Raw genomic sequence first — 22,968 nt, 5'->3', positions numbered from 1 at the left:
TTTATATATATGTAAACCGCATGTGAAACTCTACATTTTTTATGTAGAACCTATCCTAGACCATATTTCTTTCTCCGAATTACATTTTCAGTAATAGAATTTTCAAGAATTACATTTCTAATATAAGATGGGATAGGCTCCATAATATCTATGGCCCTAGAACAAGCAGTTTGTAAAATAAATGAATGGATGAATATTATATTATATTACCTATCATGTGTTCCTGCAATAATATAATATAAGTTAAATGAATGTAAGTTAATATATAAGCTGTAGGCACACAGGTTATATGTAAAAATACATGCATACATAAGGTGTGAGTGAATGGGACTCGAAGTGTGCCAAATCCAAAATCCATTGACAAATTAATGTCACATAAATGAATTGCTAGGTCGTACGACTGTGATATACAGGTGTTAAAATTTGGTCCTGTACACTATCAAACTTAAATATAACTGAAATATAACTGAAAATTGAGTGCTTAATCTTATTTTTATACATTACTGACATTCTATCCTCCAATTTGACACTGTTAAGTGCTTTGACACAATCTGTATTGTTAAAAACACTATATAAATAAAGGTGACTTGACTTGACTTAACTATGACATCTCCTCAGCATGCGTTTCCCAAGCGTCATGGCGAGTGTGTGACGAGCTGTGAGTTCCTGCGATCGGTGATGGTGGTGAAACAGGGTGACTGTCCTGCGCCGGAAAGAGCCAGTGGGTTTGCAGCTGCCTGTGTGGAGGGATGTGAGGAAGACGGAGAGTGTTCAGCCCAGAAGAAATGTTGCCCAAATGGCTGTGGACACACATGCCAGTCCCCTAAGAACCTCTACAGGGGTAAGATCTGCTAATGAACCTGATGATAAATAGCTGGCTTAACCCAGTTATCACTTAGATTTTAACCTCAGCTGTGGACGATACCATTAAACTTGTACCTTTTTGCATTTTATCTCTGTTATCTGGAGCGAATAGCTGTTACAGGAGTAGTTCACCCAAAAATTTTAATTGGCTGAACATTTTATCATTATTGGGCCATCTGAGATATAGATGACTTTATTTCTTCATGGGAACAGATTTGGAAAAAAATTGCATTACATCACTTGCTCACCAATAGATTCTCTGCAGTGAATGGGTGCCGTCAGCTTGAGAGTCCAAACAGCATCACACACAAGTAATCCAAAAGGAGTCAAAAATGGAGTCAAAACCTTTCAGAACCACTGATATAGAGGAACTCTTAACATCTGATGTTTCATTTTTCTTACAAATTCTTATAAAGAAATGTGCTGAAAATAGCCATAATCAGATTTTTGGAAAACATGCAGATTGGATTATCATGTGCCATATATCCTTTGAAAGGTCACAGCAAATAGCATACATCAAATAGCAAACATCAAATATTATGATAAACTAAAGCTACTATGAATATACTGTTCGTTATAGACTACTGATCGTAATAAAGACATATCCAGATTGTTCTTTCTCAGGTTGAGATTTCTGTTCATCTTTATCTACAGGTGCTCCTCTGAAGCCCAGGAAGGAGCTGGTCTTTGAGGAGCTGGAGTCTGGAGTGCTGGAAGTGCGCTGGTCCTCCAAGTTCAATGTGTCAGCAGAGCCAGTGCTGAATGTTCTGCAGAGAAGGTGGAACTACGGCATCCACCCCAGTGAGGATGGAGCAACTGAGTGGCAAGTGGTGGCTAGAGTAAGTGTGTGTGTGTGTGTGTGTTACATCTTCAATAAAGGTTACTAGAAGGTCCACAGCCATACTGCAGGAGATTTGAAAATTATAGTTTCATCTCAAGCACATTATTGTGAAAAATGAGTCATTTATATGTTCCCTCCTACACTCATTCATCTGTGTTTCTGTACTGTAGACATCAGAAGAGCGTGTGTGGCTGACAGACATTCGGCCCGGTCGCTGGTACCAGTTCAGAGTGGCAGCGGTCAATGTTCATGGAACTAGAGGATACACCACCCCCAGCAGACACTTCAGATCCTCTAAAGGTGAGAACAAGAAACTATAATCTAATGGCATTCTATTAGGATCCATTTTAGCATAATAAACAATAATAATCATTTATATAATGAATGTTATCATTTACTTCTTTCTATTATTATCTGAAATATCGGCACTGTAACCTTTTGCTCATTTTTATTCCCCCTTATTTCCCCCTCTCTCAGATCCTGCCCCTCCCCCGGCACCGTCTGAACTTCATGTCAGCGACATGACCTTTGGTGCAGAACGCTCTGTGTCTGTCCGCCTCAGCTGGAGCATGTCTGCAGATTTAGACATCCCTGTTAACCACTACAAACTCTCCTGGAGCTGTTCTGACCATACTATGCCATCCAAACTCAAGAGGAGACAGACTACAAATGGGGTAATTCATCTGGTCTGCCCACAAACTAACTCTCTGCCCATTCGCTTTTTCTCTCGGCCTTTAATGCTTTAATTTTCTCATATATTGGATTGTTTCCAAAAACCCTCAAGGGTTAAGCTTCCCAACCCCTTCTTTTAGCAAGCCACAACAAATTAGAAATCTTAGTGCAAATAAGTGCAAGATAAACAACTCAGGATTGGGCCTTTGATCACACCAAGCCCTATTTTCAAGGGCTTCAGACACCAAACTAGGGTGGTACAGCATTGCATCACCACTCTTGGCAAATGCAAACATTTCTGGGCGCCATTTGATATACAGCCAAAAACAGCATATCAATTCTAGTTGTGCTTGAGAAAAGGAAATCTCTCAATAACAGTTGAATTGTTTTTCTTTCAATGAGATCATGTAGAAGAGTTTATTTTTTCCTTCTTTAGGAATCCAAAAGATGGCAGTTGATTCATACTTGCATTTGAGGGCTCTGTCAGTTGAGGGACATGGAAATTTCCTCAGAAAATGAAATTTTTTAAATAGCAGCAGAGTGAATGCGGACGAATGTAAACCATGCTGCTTGTACTGCTTGGCTCTGCAAGATGATAGGAATAAAATATGCTGAAAATTGATGTTAAACAGATTACTCAAGTCCACAATTAAGATTACAACAAATTCGAATAACTTTATAGTTCTTTTTTTGGCGTACTCTATTACTGTGATTAATAGTATCATTAATATTAAACTTTTTCTCAGCAACAGTATTAGATCTCATGTTATTGGATTAAAGCAACCCCCTGTGGGTTGACTTTGTAGATTTTTTTAATTGGTATGATACATTTTTAGAATATTTTTATTATTTACAAAAGTTGTACATTATACACTAACATTAAAGTATATTTGGGGTCAGCACATTTCTTTTTTGAAAGAAGATTCTTATGTAATAATATGAATAGTTCCCACTGAATACTTTCTACATTAATATTACACATAAATGCTAATTTGATGCTTCCAGAATTTGACTGAACAGCAGGCCCATAAATTAAAATGAGTAAATTATTAGTTTTTTCAAAGAGCAATTCACTGAAAGGTTCTTTGGGTTCTTCTATGGAATCACTGCAAACATTTATTTTTGAGCAGTTTTCTTTTATTTGGCCTATGTTTGTGTTAATGGTCAGTTATACTTTCAGATGGCATATTAAAGCTTCTTAAATTATCCAGGCAGGCTGATAAGCGATAAGGGATTTTCTCTTTTTTCTTGTCAGTATTTTTATTTGATCAATATTCCCTCACGTGCAAATGCAATCCAAAAGTCTCTGGTGATTTAAATCAGTAAATTGCTCCCAAAATTGGCCATTAAACCAGCTAAAGTTGATTCTGGACCTCACCCTCCAGAAGAGCATGTTCTTTGCATGCCATTTTTGTGATTGGGGTTCACCAAGGATTAACATATAAAATATTTTTTTGTATGCATACAGTGCTGCTTTGTATGGCCCTCCACCTAAAATGAGATTATTGGGTAGTTAAAATATTCTACAAGGATTTACCTTCCATTTCCATTTGTTCTCTGTTTCTTTTGTTTTGGATTTGGATTGCCGTGACTATACTAATCCTTGCCTGTGGGTTTTGTGTGTGTGTGTGTGTGTGTGTGTGTGCAGGACTCTACCTATGCTGAGCTGGATGACTTGAGAGAGAACAGGAGTTACACTGTGGAGTTGCAGGCGGTTTCATACTGGGGTCAGGTCCCTCTCAAGAGCTCCAAGGCCATTTTTCAGTTTACTACAAGCCAAAGACAATCTGGTACAAAACTATTTAATTGCTGTACGTTTTTTGCTTGATACATAACAGCTCTCATTTGGGTGTTGGGAAATACAGTGAAAACAGCTGTAAATGTTTTCCATTTGTAACGTTATACCTTTTCCTCATATTTGATGTCATGCAGATTTGGAACCCACAGACAGTCCGCTCTTTATAAAACCCCAGTCAGATCTATTAGACGTGGGCACTCCGTTCTATCAAGATGGACAGCTTCAGGTCCGGGTCTACTGGAAAAAGAAAGGTATAACATAGGCAATAGACCATGTCTTTCATCTGTAAATCAGTCCTGTTCTTGTTACTGTCATCCTTCCTCAAAGCTATGCTGTGGAATTATGTAAACATAGAGCTTATTAAAGAGTTAAGAATCAGAATTATATGTAATAAAATGAAGAACAACAGCTCTTTGTTTGGAAAGTGATAAGAACCACTCTTGAAATAAGTGTGGAGCTGTTTGTGTGCTAACATGAGCAGATGAGGCATGTCTCAGCCTAACTTTGCATGCAGGAAATTACATTTAAACAGTTTCATTTTGTCAATGAGTGATGAGATAATCCCACATTAAACTCACAAATGAAAACTGTCACAGAAACGAAAACATTTTATTCATACCAAGCCATGTAAAATGGTTCTTGAAATCTTGTCATTGACCTCTGTTTTGAATTTCAATCATTTAAGAGTCACACTGGCCACATGTCAAATCCCTTAATCTCTCTAATGGATATCCAGCGGATTTATCTCATACCGATCTGTCAGGCATATTATCAAGATTGCTTTGCTTTGCATATTTTGTGTTGTTTTGCATATTTTCTGGTTGAATAAAAAGAATGGATCTCTACAGGGCGTATCACTGAGCACTGATTACTTGCAAGGTTTGAATAGATCCTTACTGATGATTATCAGTGAATATTTAACTGTTCGTTTACTGATACTGAGATTTAAAAATTTTTAATAATACAATGAAAGGTTTATCCAAGTCTTTAAATATTTATCAAAAATGTTCAGATGTATTGAATGGGATAGGTCATATAAAAATGAATATTCTATCATCATTTAGGCCTACTCATGTTGTTTCAAACCAAGACTTTCTTTCTTCTGTGGAACACAAAAGAATACATTTTGAAGACATGTTTCACTGTTTTTGCTCATACACTGAAAGCCAGTGAGGTTTTAAATATCACTGGTGACTTTAATTGTATTGACAAAAAAAAAAAGAAAGAAGTACAAATACATTTGGATAACATGGGAGTGAGTAAATGATGACTTTAAATTCAAAACTTATTTATATTTTGGGGTAAATTACAATTTCAAATTGCTAATATAAAATAACTTAAGTATCAGATCAAATTTGGCCAGCCTATACAACATTTCTGCCAGTCCATACAGTTGTAACAGTTCCAAACAAGAGCAAAGCATCAGTTTGCATTTCACCAAGCATCACACAGACAAAAAATCGGTCTGGAACAGCATATGTGAGTGGAGTGGAGCAAAAGAAACTTCCCGTCCCCCCACTCAGAGCCCTACATAATCACATTCAGAATCTGGCACTTCATATTTTGCCATCTCTCCTTTTCAGATCCCACCGTGAATCATTACCGTGTGCAGTGGTCTCCGGAATTCTGCAGTCACAATGGATCCAGAACACAGGAGAAGCTCATCACCCAGGTAACCAGTCAAGAATTTGTATCCTCCCTACAGGTGCAAGGCCACATTCTGACAGCTCATACATATTATGAATTTCCAGGGAGAGTGTTCGTGTGGTGTTCATTGATCATTCATTTCATTTGGAGGCACATCCACAGAAAGATTTATTTACTAATTCGCAGAGAAATATGAGAAAAAATATTTTTAAACATCCTTAGGTTATGATTTTTATCAGTGTAATTATGTAATTTACAATGTGAGAGATTGTGTTAAAGTCTTTGACATTGAAAAAGTGGAGATTATCTTTATTCAGCATGAAAATAAATCTTTCCTGACATATGCAAAACATGAACTATAGATTTTCCCTTTGTGGCTCACAGCTATGCTGGATGTGGTGATAGGTGATCAGTCATTGTATTTCTACTTGAATTCTTCTCAGTGGAGTTGGAATAAGGTCTCACTTTTTGCTCTCTTCTCATGTCACTGAGCAGGAGAATTTCGCCAGCCTTCCTGGACTTCACTTCTCTTGCAAGTATAAGGTGATCATCCAGTCCGTAGGATCAAAGGGTAAAGCCCAGGCAGAGAGCACAACCTTCTACACCCCGTCCTGTGCTACCATCCAGAGCAAGAGTCCCAAACCCATCCCTTGCTCCACAGTCTCAGGTAATTCTCAGGAGACTTAGTTTCTGAGAACAAGATGACTGTATTGCTACAATTCTTTAGCGTAATTTACTAGTTTATGAGGTATGTTGGATCAAATGTGTGGGACAATGACATGTAAGAATGTAGTTAAGAAACAGAAAACTCTTTTACAAATTAGTTTGTCAAATTTCAAAAGTCAAATTATTTTATTTTATTGCAAATGCACTCTTTGTAATCATGTAGGATTCAAAAACACATATATTTACATATTTCCTTATACCTTGAATATTTGAGTGTACACACAATTTTTTTAAATCATTAATTATGTTATGTATATTATATGTGTATATTAATTATGTAATTAGGCATGCTGGGTGGATCACTTAAATATTTTGCCATTTTTGTAAAAAAAAAAAAAAAAAACACAAAAAACCCCACAAAAAAATCACCTAGAAACAATAATTTCTTAATAAAATAGATTATGCCAAATTTTCTTCTCAAGAAATTAACTAAAATTTGATTCATTTTGATTCAATTTAATTCAGTTTGATTCAGTTTAGTTCAATTCAATTCCATTCAGTTCAATTCAATTCAATTCAATTCAATTCAATTCAATTCAATTCAATTTTTCATTTTGACATCAGTGCAGTTTTGTCATTGTAACATATTTGACTCTATGCCCAGAAATCTCAAAATAATTTTAGTGTTAAAATTCAGAAAAAAAATCATCACTTTCTTTCTTTCTTTCTTTCTTTCTTTCTTTCTTTCTTTCTTTCTTTCTTTCTTTCTTTCTTTCTTTCTTTCTTTCTTTCTTTCTTTCTTTTTTTATTGGAGTATTGTGAATTTAAGCCTACATCTATTACTGGTATATGGTTTTATGTGTCTTATATGATTCTGTATGTTCTCTCATTCAGCAGTTGTTCCTCCAAAGGTCCTGGTCAAGGCAGAGAACCTGACAGCAGCGTTCTCCATCTACATGGGGAATGTGACAGGCCTGTTCTCATGGGTGGTGGCCATGCCTCAACCGCCACAGCAGGTCACAGGATATCAGGTCACATGGGCAGAGGTCATCACAGAGAGCCGCAGAAATAATCTGCCCAACAGCCTCATATCCCAGTCTCAAATCCTGCCTCCAGTAAGTCACATTAATAATGATTTCTGGTCACAAGCATACAGTATGTTTTGTTTTGCACACTGTTTACCAGCATGGGATATGTATTCATTTTGGGCATTAGTGTGCTGCTCCAGCAGTAAGACCACCAAACCAACATACTGTAGAATTCATACAGTTCTGAGTTGAATTCTTACCATTCTAAACTCAGTTCATGCTGTTCTATTCTGCTTTCCTTAAATTATTTTAGAAACTAAGCCATACATGTATTGTATTCATTGTAGTTATATTGAAAGTTCTTCTACAGTTTAGCTATTTTTATTCTAGAGTTCTTCTACAATGTAGACTACTATTCAAAAGTGTTTAGCATTTTAAATATATTAATTATTTTATTCAGTATGGTTGCATTAATTGATCGAAAGTAACAATAAAGACAATTATAATGTTACAACAGATTTTTATTTCATATAAATACTGTTCTTTTGGACTTCCTATTCATCAAAGAATCTTGAAAATATCAGTTTCTACACAAATATGAAGCAGCACAACATTTTTCAATATTGATAGTAATAATAAATGTTTATTGAGCAGCAAATCAGCATATTAGAGTGATTTCTGAAGGATCATATTCTAAAATATATTCAAATGGAAAAGAGTTATTTTGAATTGTAATAATATTTCACAATATTACTGTTTTTACTGTATTTTTGATCAAATAAATGCAGCTTTGGTGAGCATTTAATTTTTTTTTAATCTTTCATCGACAGAACTTTTGAACAATAGTGTATTTGTATTTTAATTCTTTCTCAGACTCAAATTTGAGTGAAGTAAAATATCTTCTCTTTCTTCGGAAACAGGAGCGTAATATCTTGGTAGTTTCTGGTCTTCAGTTGGCATCTCTCTACAGACTTGAGGTGCAGGTGATCACTGCTGGAGGACAAGGCCCAGCAACCTCCAGAACCTTCCAGACACCAGCTCACAGCAAGCCAGTCCTTCACTACAGTAAGTAATTAAACTTACAAGATGACATATGCGTATCTTCACAGCACATAGTGTTTTGAAATGGCATCATCGCTCTTACTTATTTCACAATTTACCATTGAACATCTTTAGCGGTTTCTGTACCACACTGATCTCTCCAGAGCAAAGAACTGCAGCCCAATACTTAAATCTTAATAAGGGAGCTGAAAAGTCATTCTTTTTCGTCGGAAGGAAAAGGTCAGGGGTTGTATGAGAGGTCAAATGTCATGTGCAAGTGGCCCCAGCTCAACCAATAAATCATGTAATTGAGATAAATTGCTTTTCCTCTCTTGACTCTAGTGTATATTTAACTTTGCAGAACCCAGGATTAAGAAGCACCATCTAAGGTCGGTGATAGAACTGCACTGAAGACCACACTGCAATGAATCATCCTGGACCAGAACTGACTCCTCAGGAACACAGAGAACCAGACGAACCAAAGAACAGTTAATTGCGAATCGCGTTCAGCCTGAGCCAGTCAGCTGCCTCATAACTCAACATGAGGACCTGCTGTAATCTGAAGATCAAATTTTGATTGACGTTACGATATTTAAAGCTCCAGTAATTTCCTGTGGGGGATCAGCTTCCACAAACTAATTAGAATTGAGTATACTACAAAGGCAGGCATCAAAAGCAAAAGTCATAGGATAAAAACAAACCAAGTGCAAATACAAATACAAATACGAGAAAAGGATTTGAAACTGTAACTTTGTGGTTATTTGCCTAAAAGGCATGCTTTGATTTGTTCCCTCCCTAAAAAAATGGTTACCCACACCCTAAGCGCTGCAAATGTATTGCATCCAATATTGCATGTGATGACTAATTTGGTTTGACTTGTAAATAAGCCTGTCTGACTCAATACAACTGTTTGTGGTTTTGCATGTGTTCGTTAAGCATGGAAATTTACTGTTTGTATCCCCTTTGTGTCAATAGCAACAAATGAGGAATCAATGAAAAAAATATTGCAGCTCTTTAAAAAGAACATGTCATTCAAGTTTATGAGGGTTTTGTGTGGTGTGTGCTCAGTATGCTGTAGAGATATTTGTTTGCAGTCATGTAATTCCTGTATATACTGTATGTTTTTTTTTATTTATTTATGTATGCAATTCAAATGTGTTATGTGGATTTGTAACTGTGTGAGTGCATGAATGTGTATGTGTGTGTGTGTGTGTGTGTGTGTGTGTGTGTTCCCCCAGCATCATTCACAAACTGACAAACCCCTGCAAGGAGATTTTGTATAAATATATTTGTAAATTCCCATAGATAATGAATATTAGTGTACATATTTTATATGAATAAAGCTGTTAAACCTTGTTTCCCTTTACCAAACTGGTTGTGTGTTTTGTCATTACAAGGCTGAATCTAAATTTATCACGCCACCTAAGCAATATTCACTCAAATCATGTATATTTAAAATGCACAAATAAAATCTCTATAAATATACATACATACATGCTACCAGAGTGAATGTGATTAAACTGTGCGACACAAAGCAATATTCAATCATATATATGTAAAATAAACAAAATCTATACAAATAAATGCCACCAGTATTCATTTTACTACTAAAACACAATTTCATACAAAACAATCAAGTACTTTTCCAGTCCCTGACAACAATAACATAATTGTGTTTATTTTTCATTTCGATGCAAATGTACACACTACTTTGGAACAAAAAAGCATCCAGATTGAGAGTAATGAGACGTTCTGTTGATGCAGCTACATTGTGTTCTCTTGTGGTTCAGTGTGTGTGTGTGTGCGCAAACAAAGCATTCATAAAGCCCTAAGCTCAAGGGACAAGTGTGTGGTTACTCAAACATACACGCATGCAAGCAACTTTACCCTTGTAGCTCTGTAGTCACTTTCATTACAATTCAACTCCACATCTGGCCCTCATATCACAACGGAAGTGTGTGTGTGTGTGTGTGTGTGTGGGTGTGCCTGTTTGTTATATGGAATACTGATGTGCCCTTGTCATTACCCCATTAATGTCAAAACAAAAAGACAGGAGACAACGTGAACGTTTGTTTACAATATTCATTTACATTTATTCATTTAGCTGACGCTTTTATCCAAAGCGACTTACAATTGCTATATATGTCAGAGGTCGCACGCCTCTGGAGCAACTAGGGGTTAAGTGTCTTGCTCAGGGAGACATTGGTGTCTCACAGTGGATTCGAACCCGGGTCTCTCACACCAAAGGCATGTGTCTTATCCACTGCGCCATCACCACCCCACGGTGATGGCGCAGTGGATAAGTGTAAATTCATTTGTGTAGAATATTGCGGATATTCTACCATATACTGCGGATGTCAATACAATGGACTATCATGCGCAAGCTTTAGCAATATCACATGAGCGGGAGGTCTGTTATTGCCTTGGTATTCAGACCAAGAGCTTGTACACTGTAACTTAAAATAATTTGTTACCCCGCTGACTTAAAATTTTTAGTTTAGACAACTTGAAATTTTAAGTTACTCAATGTTAATTTAAGGGACAACTGGAATAATTTAGTTGAATAAACTAAACATTTTAAGTCAACAGGGTAACAAATTATTTTAAGTGGAAACAAGTATTTTTTTTTTGTTACAGTGTAGCATGATTGCGAGTGTGATATTGCTTTTAAACAAAAGTTATATTTATCCAGTTACTTTGTCTGTGTTTGCTCCGCCAGCTAAAAGAGGTTCACACAAAGCCACAGTAGAATTAATCATAGCTCGTCTTTGAACAACAGAGTTGCTGTTTCATTCTTTAATGAATCTGTTTTCAGTAAATCATTTGAGTGAATGATTAAAAGACTCACTCAAGAAAAGAGTATGAATTAGTGTTTTCAAATAAATCGTTTGAGTGAACAATTCAATGACTCTGTCACAAAGGTCACTCTAAAGGTGTAGTCACATTTACTGTTGCTCTCCAAAATTTCAGGGGTGAATTTCAGTCACTTCAATAGGAATCTCTGCAATTTGGAGTTTTGTTCAAGGTTGACAAAGTTCCGCACACAGATTTAATTTACTTTCACACTGGTCAAGTGAATTCAATATTCTAAAAAAAACAGAAAGTTGCTTAGTTTGAATGTTGCTTGATTTTGTGTGAGCCTGGTTTAAGCTGAATTTATTTATAGTTCGATTTTAAATGTTTTTTAAATGTTTAAAATCTTATTTGTGTAAATTGCCTGAAGGATTGTTCGAAAAGTTGTTATTTTGTCACATTGTTTTTTCAACCTCATTGTTTAATGTAAAAGTTGGATTCAGTGGACTTAATGAAGTAGAACTGGTGTGAGGTCAGTTCAAACAAAATCAGGTCAAAATTAAATTTATTTGAAGTACATTTTACAGTGGGGTTCTCACCATGTTCGCTAACACCATATTGCTTCAGATCATTATGTCAGGTAAACGTGTGCTGCGAAGCTCACTTCAGCAGAAATATATAACAAGGGCTGCAAAGGGGGCGCTTGTGAACACTCTTCTGAAATATAAAAAGACAAATGGGACGCCATACAGTCTTGTACGTGGCTGTAAGTCTGCACAAGTGCTTATAAAGTATACTATTTGGGACAGGGACAATTATTCACTCATAATTAAAGACAGCTAGTTCCTGTGTGAATAAGTATTTTTTTAACAAATCTGAGTTTCTGTGATTCTGAGTTTCATACTGTTGCAAACATTATGGGAACATTACTTTAAAATACAAGTAGTAGCATGAAAAAAGTTATACAAATGTAGAAATTTTGAGAGATTTAGAAAAAAAAAACTATATTAACGACGTATAAATTGTTTTTTGAGCTAAAATTTTGAGAACTATTGAAGGCAAGATAACTTTGAACAAACGCTCTATTAATGTTACTTGAAGAACGTCTCAGGTTACGTATGTAACCATGGTTCCCTGAAGGGAACGAGACGCTGTGTCGAAACGCATATGGGAACGCCTTCAGCGTGACCAGGCTCTGAATATGATGTGTAATCAGTCAAACAAGGGCGAGGCGTCACGGGCGGGGTGACGTCACGACCAGGAAGCATATAAGCACGTGCGGCGGAGCCGGCTTCAGCTTCAAGTCATGAAGCAAGCGCTGGCAGGGATGCCGGAAGTGTGGCAACGCGACGCAGCATCTCGTTCCCTTCAGGGAACCATGGTTACATACGTAACCTGAGACGTTCCCTTCCAGGAACTTCGAGCTGCGTCGAAACGCATATGGGAACGAGATACCAACGCCGCCAGACTGACAAGTCCCTGCCTGGTGTCAGGACGAAAGGACCCGGGAGTGGCTCGGATGTCGAGGTCATAGAACCTAACGAAAGTCAGGGGCGTGGACCACCCAGCTGCGTTGCAGATGTCCTGCATGGAACACCTGCCCAGAAGGCCTTGGAGGCCGCCACACCTCGGGTTGAGTGCGCTCTGACTCCCACCGGCGGGGGTAGCTCAGAGGCCTCGTATGCCAAAGCCATGGCACCCACAATCCACCTACTAAGAGGAGGGCTTCGTAGCAGGAAGACCCCTCCTAGGCGGACCATAGCACACGGGCAGCTGGTCCGACTTTCTCCACAGGGAGGACCTGTGGATGTATGCGTCTAGTGCTCGCACTGGACACATACGGTTGTGCTTCTCCTGGTCTGGCTCCCCGAAGGGAGGAGGACAGAAGGCCTGCAGTACGACCGGCTGTGGAATGACCGATGGGACCTTCGGAACATACCCCACGCGGGGGTAGAGGAATACTTTCGCCGAACCAGGCGCAAAGTGAATAGAGGCCGTAGTCAGGGCCTGAAGGTCACTCACCCTCCTCAGAGAGGTGATAGCCAATAAGAAAACGGTCTTGATAGTGAGGAGTCTCTTAGTTATCTCCTGAATGGGCTCGAAAGGTGCAATGCATAGAGCCTCCAGAACCACAGCCAGGTCCCACGTAGGGACGCGAGATCGTACCGGAGGCCTCAGCCTCAGCGCACCGCGGAGGAAACGTGTAACTAGGGGGTGTCTACCCACTGACTGGCCACCAATAAGGGCGTGGTATGACGAAATAGCTGCCACGTAGACCTTAACAGTGGAATGGGTTACCCCTGCAGAGAAACGGGCCTGCAGGAACTCCAGTACTGCACCAACGGGGCAGTTGACTGGGTCGAGCATGGCGGTCCCCGCACCAAGGAGTGAAGAGCCTCCACTTCAAGGCGTACAGTTTTCTCGTTGAGGGAGCTCTGGATTGGAGGATGGTCTCGACAACCTCGGTTGACAGACCGGAAGCTATGAGTTGTGCCCCCTCAGGGGCCACACCCACAGCTTCCATAACTCCGGGTGAGGGTGCACCTCGGTGCCCCCGGCCTGTGAGAGGAGGTCCCTCCTGACGGGCACTTCCCACGGAGTGCCTTCGAGGAGAGATATCAGGTCCGAGAACCATACTCGGCCCGGTCAGAACGGCACTACCAACGGTAGACTGACCTCGTCCCGGCGCACTCTCGACAGAACTCCCGGGAGCAGAGCGATTGGGGGGAAGGCGTACAGACGGAGCCTCGGCCACGTCTGTACCATAGCCTCCAGTCCCGGAGGAGCTGGAGGAAACAGAGGGGACATTGCGCTGACTCTCGAGTGGCGAAGAGGTTCACCTGTGCCTGGCCAAAACCTTCCACATCTGCTTCACCCCTCGGGGTGAAGCATCCATACCCCGGGCCTCGGCCCCTGTCTCGACAGGACGCCTGCTCCCACATAAGATGCCCAGGAATGTGCACAGCTCTCAGTGATAGGAGCTTGCCCTGGGACCACACAAGGATCTGGTGTGCCAGCTTATACAAGGGGCGCGACCGCAGACCTCCTTGGTGGTTGATGTAAGAGACCACTGCCGTGCTGTCGGTGCGCACCAGCACGTGGTGATTTCTTAGGTCTGGGAGGAAGTGCTTGAGCGCACGGAACACAGCTAGGATCTCTAGCTGGTTGATATGCCACGTCAGGTGACGACCACTCCACAGACCGCGGGCAGGGTGGCCACTCATGACCGCACCCCAACCGGTGAGGGAAGCGTCCGTCGCTAGCGAGACGCGGCGACAAGGAGCTCCCAGCACCGGGCCCCGGGACAAGAACCAAGGATTCCTCCACATGTCTAAGGCACGGACAGCGGCGTGACACTTTGACAGCGCGGAGCGAGTCTCCCCTCAGGGAGACCCCCTTGGTCTTGAGCCACCACTGTAGGGGCCTCATGTACAGCAGGCCAGAAGGAATCACGCTGGACGCAGCTGCCATGAGCCCAAGCAGTCTCTGAAACTGCTTGACAGTGAATGGCTGGCCTTCTCACACTCTCTCGACTGCCGTGAGGATCGACTCGATCCAAGCAGGGGTCAAACGAGCCTGCATCGTGGTCGAATCCCACACTACACCTGGATAAGTGGTTCTCTGAGCTGGAGAAAGCACACTTTCCTTGGCGTTTAGTCTTAACCCCCCAAATCTTTCATGTGGGCGAGAACGACACCTCGATGCCGAATCGCCGCCCGCTCTAATTGAGCGAGGATCGACCAATCGTCGATATAATTGAGTATGCGGATGCCCTGCAGTCGCAACGGGACCAGTGCCGCATCCACACACTTGGTGAAAGTGCGGGGTGAGAGTGCTAGGCCGAGGGGAAGAACCCGATACTGATACGCTTTGCCCCCGAAAGCGAACCTCAGGAACTCCCTGTGATAGGGAAGGATGGGTACATGGAAATAGACATCTTTGAGGTCTGTCGTGACAAATCAGTCCTCGGACCTGATTTGAGACACGATCTGCCTGACAGTGAGCATCTTGAACTTCAGCTTTCTGGCTGAGCGGTTCAGAAGACTCAAATCCAGTATGGGCCTCAGCCCCCCATCCTTCTTTGGAACAATGAAGTACAGGCTGTAGCAGCCGGCGTGGACTTCGTGAGGAGGAACCAACTCGATGGCTTCCTTCCTCAGCAAAGTATCGACTTCCTGTTCCAAGACCAGAGCCTGCTCGGGGCGGACCGTAGTCACACAGACCCCTTTGAACAGCGGAGGTGGCCCATGGAACTGGATGGAATAGCCAGCCTCTACCGTCCGCAGGACCCAAAGAGACACATTTGGCAGTCGCTGCCAGGCTGCCAAACGATCTACTAAGGAATCAGTCTCTCGAGACTGACCTCTGGGTTCAGAGAAGCGGCCAGACCGCTGTCTCGATGCGGCGCACCGGAATGAGACGCGTAATCTGGCGGCTGAGGCGAGTTTCTCGGCTCCGCTCTGCCGGGCGGACAAACCTGAGAAATATACTCGCTGGGACCGGCTGTGCACTGGAACAGCGGCAGGGTCAGCAGACAAGTCCCTGGAGGGCACCGAGGTGAAGTGGTCACCGAGTGCCGCGGTGCAAGCCACTCCACCCCAGTAGAGGTCGCCCTCCGCGGTCCTGGGGCTCGCCCGTCAGGACCTTTTGCGCGAGGAGCTGGTATGCGGAGGAGGCTGCGCCCGCCCAGCAGCCACCTGAGTTTAGAGAGCTCGCATACCCTCTGCCCACCAAAGATGTTGTAAGCAGAGCAGGAGCCTTCAAAGGCGATGCCGTAGAGGGAGACAGATAGCTCGCAAGCGTCTGTTCAACCCGCGGCATCGCCGCATACCCGCGCTCATTCAGTTCCTGCGGGAACGAATGGCCGGGACGAAAAGATTTCACCCGCGATCTCGACACCTCGGTGAGGAGATCGGGGAAAACGGAAGGCTCCTGTGTAGAAGTAGCTCTCTGGGGCGAGAGAGGCGGCGAAACCTCGTCAACGCTCGTCACATCAACCTCCTCGGAGGAAGAGAGACGAAGCGTTGAGCCCTCGTCTCGGGGGGAAGAGACCGCTTCCAAACCGAGAGACGGGGCGCCAGATCAGGCGCGGGAGGAGATAGGGACATGCCCGTCTGACTCTCGCCAGCCAGATCAGCCTTTTTCTCTTTTTTTCGCTCTGCAAGCCCCGCGAGCGCAGCCGCCGCTCTGCCTTTTTTTTCTCTCTGATTTAAAGGCAGAAGCGGGACCGGCTTTATTCATTTTATGCTTGTGCAAACACTGCAGCTTACAAAGCTCATAGTTATATCATATTGGGGTGACAGAGGCGGCGAAACCTCGTGAACGCTCGTCACATCAACCTCCTCAGAGGAAGAGAGACGAAGCATTGAGCCAGAATGTTAATCTGTTCGCTAAAGTTCTGAGAATGTTTCCTGTTAGCTGGGAAAGCACTGCCTGGAGTGTGCAAAAAAGACAAGAAATGATTCAAACATTGGAAACTCTTAGGGGGTTGTTTACCATAAAACTATATGGCATAACCAGCTTTACTAGCATAATTCAGCATGGAAATTCATGTTGGTCTAAGCTGAATTTTTCAGCAGGCATCTACTCTGAGTCAGGCTCGGTGATGGCTATTACATGTGGCTTGTTTGGATGGTTGGGTATGACTTCCATATGTAGTTCCTTGAATGTCGTGTGTGTGTGCCTCAGTTAAGCTGACATTTTTATGACTTTAAATGGTTCTTTATTAGAAAATGAAATATGTATCTTATCTGAACTCCCTGAAGGAGTGTCTGAAAAGTCATTGTTTTGTCATGTTGTCTGATAATGAGGCACATCAGTATCAACCTTATTGTTTAATAGTAGTAATCATTCTCTTGTCAATGAGGCCTCAATGGATTCAGTTAAGTAGAAAATATTGCTAGTTGTTTGAATCCAGGCCGAATGTTAGTATGACTGATATAAAGGCTGTCTGAATAAATCGATGGATCTCTGCATGTTGCATCTGGAGTGCAGTGAGAACATTAGAGAATGTAATGGCCTGGCTGGAAGTGTCTTCTTGCTTCCCTGCTGAAGTGTTGAACTGCGCCTCAGGATTTATGAGTGCTTCTGGACTCTGGTGACCCACAGACAGGGATTTTGAAGAAACAGAGAGAAGGAAGGCTGGGGGTTAGAGAATTTGGGAAGACTCGATCCGCTTGCAACACATTTATGATGCTCTAGAGATTGGCCGGAGTATGGTACAGTGTGAGAGAAAGGGAGACTAAAAGGGAAGCAGCATCAGGAAGAAAGAAAACCTAGAGGGGAGAGAAGCAAAGGGGAGAAGAGGCAAAAGAGGGACAGCGAGAGAAGGAGAGAATAGATGACTTCAGGGACCAAAAGTGTGAGCAGATGAAATATGTATCAAAATACTTCACACTTTTTAAGCCAGAGGGAGATATGATATTTCCTCCTCCCGCTTTCCCATGAGCCTCCCAGATGAGTTGCCTCACAACTGGCCAATCCCATAAGAAACATTTTCAAAAATGATTGCACTCTGGACTTGTGCTCTTACTTACAGCATTGCAGCCTTAATTCCTGCATACCATTTTTAATAAAAACAGTTTTTGTCTTTTTTACAATTATTGTTATTATTATTATTGTACCTTGAGAGTTATTGACCTTTATATAGTCCTGCAGTTTTTTTATTTTATTTTATTTCATTTTATTTCATGTCTTCATGACTAACAAAATAAGGTTTTCTTTTCAAGAATTGTAACTTTTTTTTTATAATGATATGATTTAATGCAGAAATTACACACGCTTGTTAAGAGACGTATATGAACCATTGTCTGTATGAAATGCATGTTTAATGTATTTTCAAATAAATTAACAGATCATATCTGTGACTTGAATCAGTATTGATATTGCAGAATTTTTTCAACATCTTACTTTTCGCAGATCGTCTTAACAATTTTTAAAAACAATTTTTTTTAAGTATTATTTTTACTTTTAACACTCTTTTAGCATTAAACATTGTTTCAACATTGTTTCAAACAACATGAGGATGAGAGCCATGTCATTAGTCAACTTGTTTTTATTTAGCAGTCTCTCACAAAGTCTACCTGTTTTGGATCTCCCTGAATTCTTAAATACAGTTTTTATCCAGGGGTGACAGACTTATTTGGTGTTTAATTCAATCCAGTCTCACTATATTGATTTTAAAATCCCTCAGATGTGTTTCATAATCAGTTCGTGTGAAATCCATGCTCAAATGAATCCATGCTCTACGAATTGTATAGTGCAGAGGAGGGAGATATTTTATAGCTTGTTTGGTTGCAAAGTGCTGCTTTGATTATTCAATATTTATTACATTTTGAGCTGAAAAAAATGTGGGGGACCCACAAGAAGAAGAAACGCTCATGAAGTTGAATGACAGTCATTTCTCAGGGCGAAAGCTATTTCGCACGCTCTACTAAAAAGAAGGCGCATATAGCTCATGGATTAATGGAGTGACTTCCCTCAAGGGTATTGAAAATTTGGCGTTCATGAGCGTTTAAACCCGAATGCGTGAGAAATGTGGCTGCACATCACCACAGATGAAACAGAATTGCATTCGGTTTAAACACTTGATGTTTTTTTCTGTTTATTTGATTCATTTTGGAAACATTTCAAAGAGCAGTTTTTAAAAGGTGCAATGTGTTCTTCCAAACATTACAGTACCGTCTACTGCTTCAGAAGATTCTAGACCTACAGGTGAGGGGTGTCAGAATAAATAATTATTAAATTACAGTGTTCAAAGGATAATTATTTCTATTCTCAGCATTTGAAATGAAAATGTGTCTTCTGCATTCAGTACACTTTTGTAATGACAGGACCTTTGAATAGGACCTTTAAATAAGATTAAAAAAAAAATTGCTTAAAAGATAATACATTCAAAGTAATGTGATTGTCCAGTCTAATCTAATAGGATGTGCTCTGGATTGTAAAATGGGTCTTGCTGTTCTCTAGGGAGAGACCTTTTGGCCATTACGGCAGTGTTGTTGTTGTCCAGCAATGGGGATGAAAAAGAGGGACATAGACAAATAAGAAAACATCTTAGGTAGTGTATGTGTGTCCTACATGGATTAACTACATTGCACATGTTTGCTATGGTAAGTGTCCATTTAGATAACGAGAGTGTGTGTGTGTGTGTGCACAAGTGCATGTGTTTTGTGTCCGTGAGAATAGTGAGCAGATGTGCAGTTATTACTCTTAGTTTTATGGCACCTGGCTGATGCTGTTTTCTCCCATCAGCACCCAGTACGGGGGAGCCATTACTTTGGTGCTTTATATTTGATACTAACCCATATCAGTCACAGAGGATTTTATTATGAAGAAATATTCGCTCCATTAAATCAGATCCTACAAAAAGAGGGCGGCGATGTGGCGACGTTACAGGCGATGTTTAAGAGAAGCCTCCTGAGATAAAGAGATTATAGTCCCATATGGACTTCCGGAGGCCTTGATTTCTCCTTTTCCATGCGGATTAGTGTTTTGAAACTTTGTTTTTGTGGAGCACAACGCTGCATTACGGTTGCTTTTGTTTGTCAGGTTCGGGGGCTTTTTTCCCATCCAAATCCTGTTTAATATGGATTATGCATGTCGTCTACACTGGGATTACTGGGGATGAGTTCTATAACAAAATAGCAGCAATACAGGATATTTTTGTCTCCTGCATTATAGGCACTGCATGATGTCTGTGTCAGTTAAATAGCTGATTTGTGATATAAAAAAAATGTGGCTGACTGGACTAGTGCTAGTTGAGCTGACAGCAAAACACAGCACTGCATAATCTTTTTAACAATACAGTTCTACCCTTTTGATGGCCTGAAGCAAAAATTCAACTGACTGAGTGAATTTGCACACTCATTTAAAAGATCCACTATGTAAAGTACCAGATTAGCGCTTGTGTTTTTCTACATCTCTTCGAGGATTATCTCATCACAGCAAATTAACTGGAATGTTTTCATTCACATTTTGAATTATTTATGTTCCCAAGACAGTTCCCATGGCAACATCTTGTTGTATTCCACTGGCAATACATTAATCACCAACCCAGGCTCATTGGAAATACGTGCCTGTGGCGACATTTCAGCAAAATGATATTACCTTGCTTCTTGCGCGTTTCAATACACTTTTAAAGTGAAATGTCCAGAGAGTGGCACTAAAAGCATATTCGGTTTTACCAAAAAAGATGACTGTAATCATCTGAGTGTTTTATTATGTTGGTTGTAGAATGTATTGTGGCAGTTCGGAAATGAAATGTGGCGCTTAAAGGTTAATGCTGTATCACGTTTGAAAATTGCATACCACCTACACTAAACCTAGCCTAAACCTCACCATTAGTGTTAACAAAAGCAAATGTGAGATAAAAACACATTTGTTGAAGAAACCATGCTATATTTTAGCTCAAATCTTTGGGCTCGTTTTTCACGGAACCCGCATTCCACGCCACAAGTGCAGTGTTGTACCAGGTGAGCTACAGAGCAAGTTTACTGCATAAGAAAAGCAACATACAGTATATGGAGCTGGTTACGTGATGCAAACATCAAAATATAATAGTTTACATGCATTACACATGGAAAAAGTGTTTTATGTTCATAGAATAGTTTTGTGTAGGGAACTGCATAAAAATCTGCACCTGGTATCATAATTTATGTGAAATGCAATAAAAATTAGCATTTTACTGGCACTAGTGTTCATTTCAGCTGGAAACTGCAGTGAATTGTCTGTATAGGTACATATTTGGAGGTGTACAGAAATATAGGGATATTTTCGATGATCAAATTAGTAACAATATGACAGTAACCACAAAAGAATGTGATCAACTTTAGTGTTTTAAGGATTATTGAGTAATTTAAACCAAAATGACAGGGCAATGTTCCTAGATGAGACTCCGTTCTTTGCCAGACAGTCATGTCGACAGCAATCAACTCTTTCAGTACGGCCTCGACTCTTTATCCAGACTCTCTCGAATGATTGCCGACCTCGCTCACGGCCAAGAGGGAGATATATTTCCGCCGTGGGCATATCTGTGTATGTGTGAGAGCAAAAGTGAACATGCTTGTTTGCGTGTGTGGGTGCTGCTGACAGCTGGAGAGATGGCTGTTCTGATATTGCTGATGAGGCACACATCGGCGCTTAATCAAAAGCAGAGGCTGTGGAATCACACTCCGGAGATGGGAGTCATAAATTTACAGTGAAGCACAGAGTACAGTTTATAATGCAACTCAAGGGGCTGAAAGCACAGTGAAGGGCCCCTTACGACACCTTTAGAGCACTATGAGTACTTTGTGCACTTGAGTGTGGAGTGCACTTTGTAGAACACTTCCTACTTAACTTAAGGTATTAATAAGTGCATCAAAATAATGTACTGTAAATCAGTAGGCCATTAAAGTGAACTGATTTATACCTTGTTGGCACGCTATTTAAGCTACTTCAAATATCCCAAGAGCAAAATTCAGAACGATAGTTCAAGATCTTCAACACCCCACACAAGATTTTACATAATAATGCAAATGATCAGCACACTGGTTTCATAAACAGACATCTGCACTCCGTATGAACAGGCGCGATCACATTCCTGAACTCCGAGGCTCAAGTTGTGTTTAAATCATACCAATAATATTTAATACGCCCCAGATTTAGGATCATTTTGTCAAATGCCACTAAACAGATTGACGCAGGCTTTGAAGGGCCATTGATGGGCATGAACCACAACCGTGATTGACAGTCAAGATGAGTCTCATTAAAAAGAGCTTGATGTCTGCTGAAAAAAATCTATATTTAATCAAGTATTCTTTCCACAAGACCACAGACTCATATCTGATGTGTCTTATAAAGAAACTCAGTCAATCAGTCTTCTCTGTAACATTTAATACACAGTGTCCACAATCAACTGTTTAATGGCTTATGCAGTCACCTGATTTTATTGACCAGAGATTTAATAATGCATTAGGTATATCGTATCTTATAAAGATGTGCTGTATGAATGAATGTGTGAAATGTGAGAGTTATCAGCTGTTGGAACATGGAGTTTGGACCAACCCTGAAAGCATTGATCCATAGGCTAATTTATTTTACAACCAACAAACAAGGCTGCAAATCAATTTTCAAACCAAATGATATGAAGATGAGTATTGATCGGTGGAGGTGTTGGCAGACACAAAGCACAGTATGAGGCAGCACATTGTTTGTGTGTGTGTGTGTGTGTGTTTCCATGGTAATGGAAAAACTGATGGATATGTGGAGCTGGAGTGAGTTATTTTGCTCTGAAGAACTTGAAAAATAAACCCAGGTGCCAGTTATCATTAAGTCTTTGCCAATGGGACTTTGACGTTTCATGGCTATATCATGATGTCATGAACGTACTTGATTTTTTTTTTTTAATAATTTCAGCAAGTTCTGTCAATGGAGTTTACAGCCTTTAGATTTAAAAACACATTATTTATAAAGTCATGTTTGATGTAATTTATCCTTAAGGGGAAAGGAAATTGGTGTGTGGCCAAGTATGGTGACCCATACTCGGAATTTGTGCTCTGCATTTAAGCCATCCAAGTGTACACACAGTAGTGAACATACACCTGGAGCAGTGGGCAGCCATTGGTGTGGCAACCAGG

General features: G+C 40.7%; 1 protein-coding gene across 2 annotated transcripts in view; it reads left to right on the top strand.

The window, feature by feature from the left end:
* LOC306872426 (anosmin-1-like) overlaps positions 1 to 9,925 on the top strand; it is a 37,298-nt gene extending 27,373 nt beyond the window's left edge. The window contains exons 4-14 of one of the 2 annotated variants that reach the window (XM_079420969.1): positions 619 to 841; positions 1,519 to 1,703; positions 1,876 to 2,005; positions 2,183 to 2,379; positions 4,026 to 4,167; positions 4,310 to 4,426; positions 5,759 to 5,847; positions 6,318 to 6,489; positions 7,383 to 7,603; positions 8,437 to 8,581; positions 8,919 to 9,925. In XM_079420969.1, the coding sequence (XP_079277095.1) occupies positions 619 to 841; positions 1,519 to 1,703; positions 1,876 to 2,005; positions 2,183 to 2,379; positions 4,026 to 4,167; positions 4,310 to 4,426; positions 5,759 to 5,847; positions 6,318 to 6,489; positions 7,383 to 7,603; positions 8,437 to 8,581; positions 8,919 to 8,968 (1,671 nt within the window). In that variant the 3' untranslated portion in view covers positions 8,969 to 9,925. The remainder of the gene's footprint in view (positions 1 to 618; positions 842 to 1,518; positions 1,704 to 1,875; positions 2,006 to 2,182; positions 2,380 to 4,025; positions 4,168 to 4,309; positions 4,427 to 5,758; positions 5,848 to 6,317; positions 6,490 to 7,382; positions 7,604 to 8,436; positions 8,582 to 8,918) is intronic. The other variant, XM_079420970.1, reaches the window with a different exon arrangement.
* Positions 9,926 to 22,968: the final 13,043 nt, after the last annotated feature.

The sequence above is a fragment of the Barbus barbus genome (genome assembly GCF_936440315.1).
Source record: "Barbus barbus genome assembly, chromosome: 7".
Taxonomy (NCBI): Eukaryota; Metazoa; Chordata; class Actinopteri; order Cypriniformes; family Cyprinidae; genus Barbus; species Barbus barbus.
The sequence above is the reverse complement of the archived record's forward strand: the minus strand, read 5'-3'. Positions and strand labels throughout refer to the sequence as shown.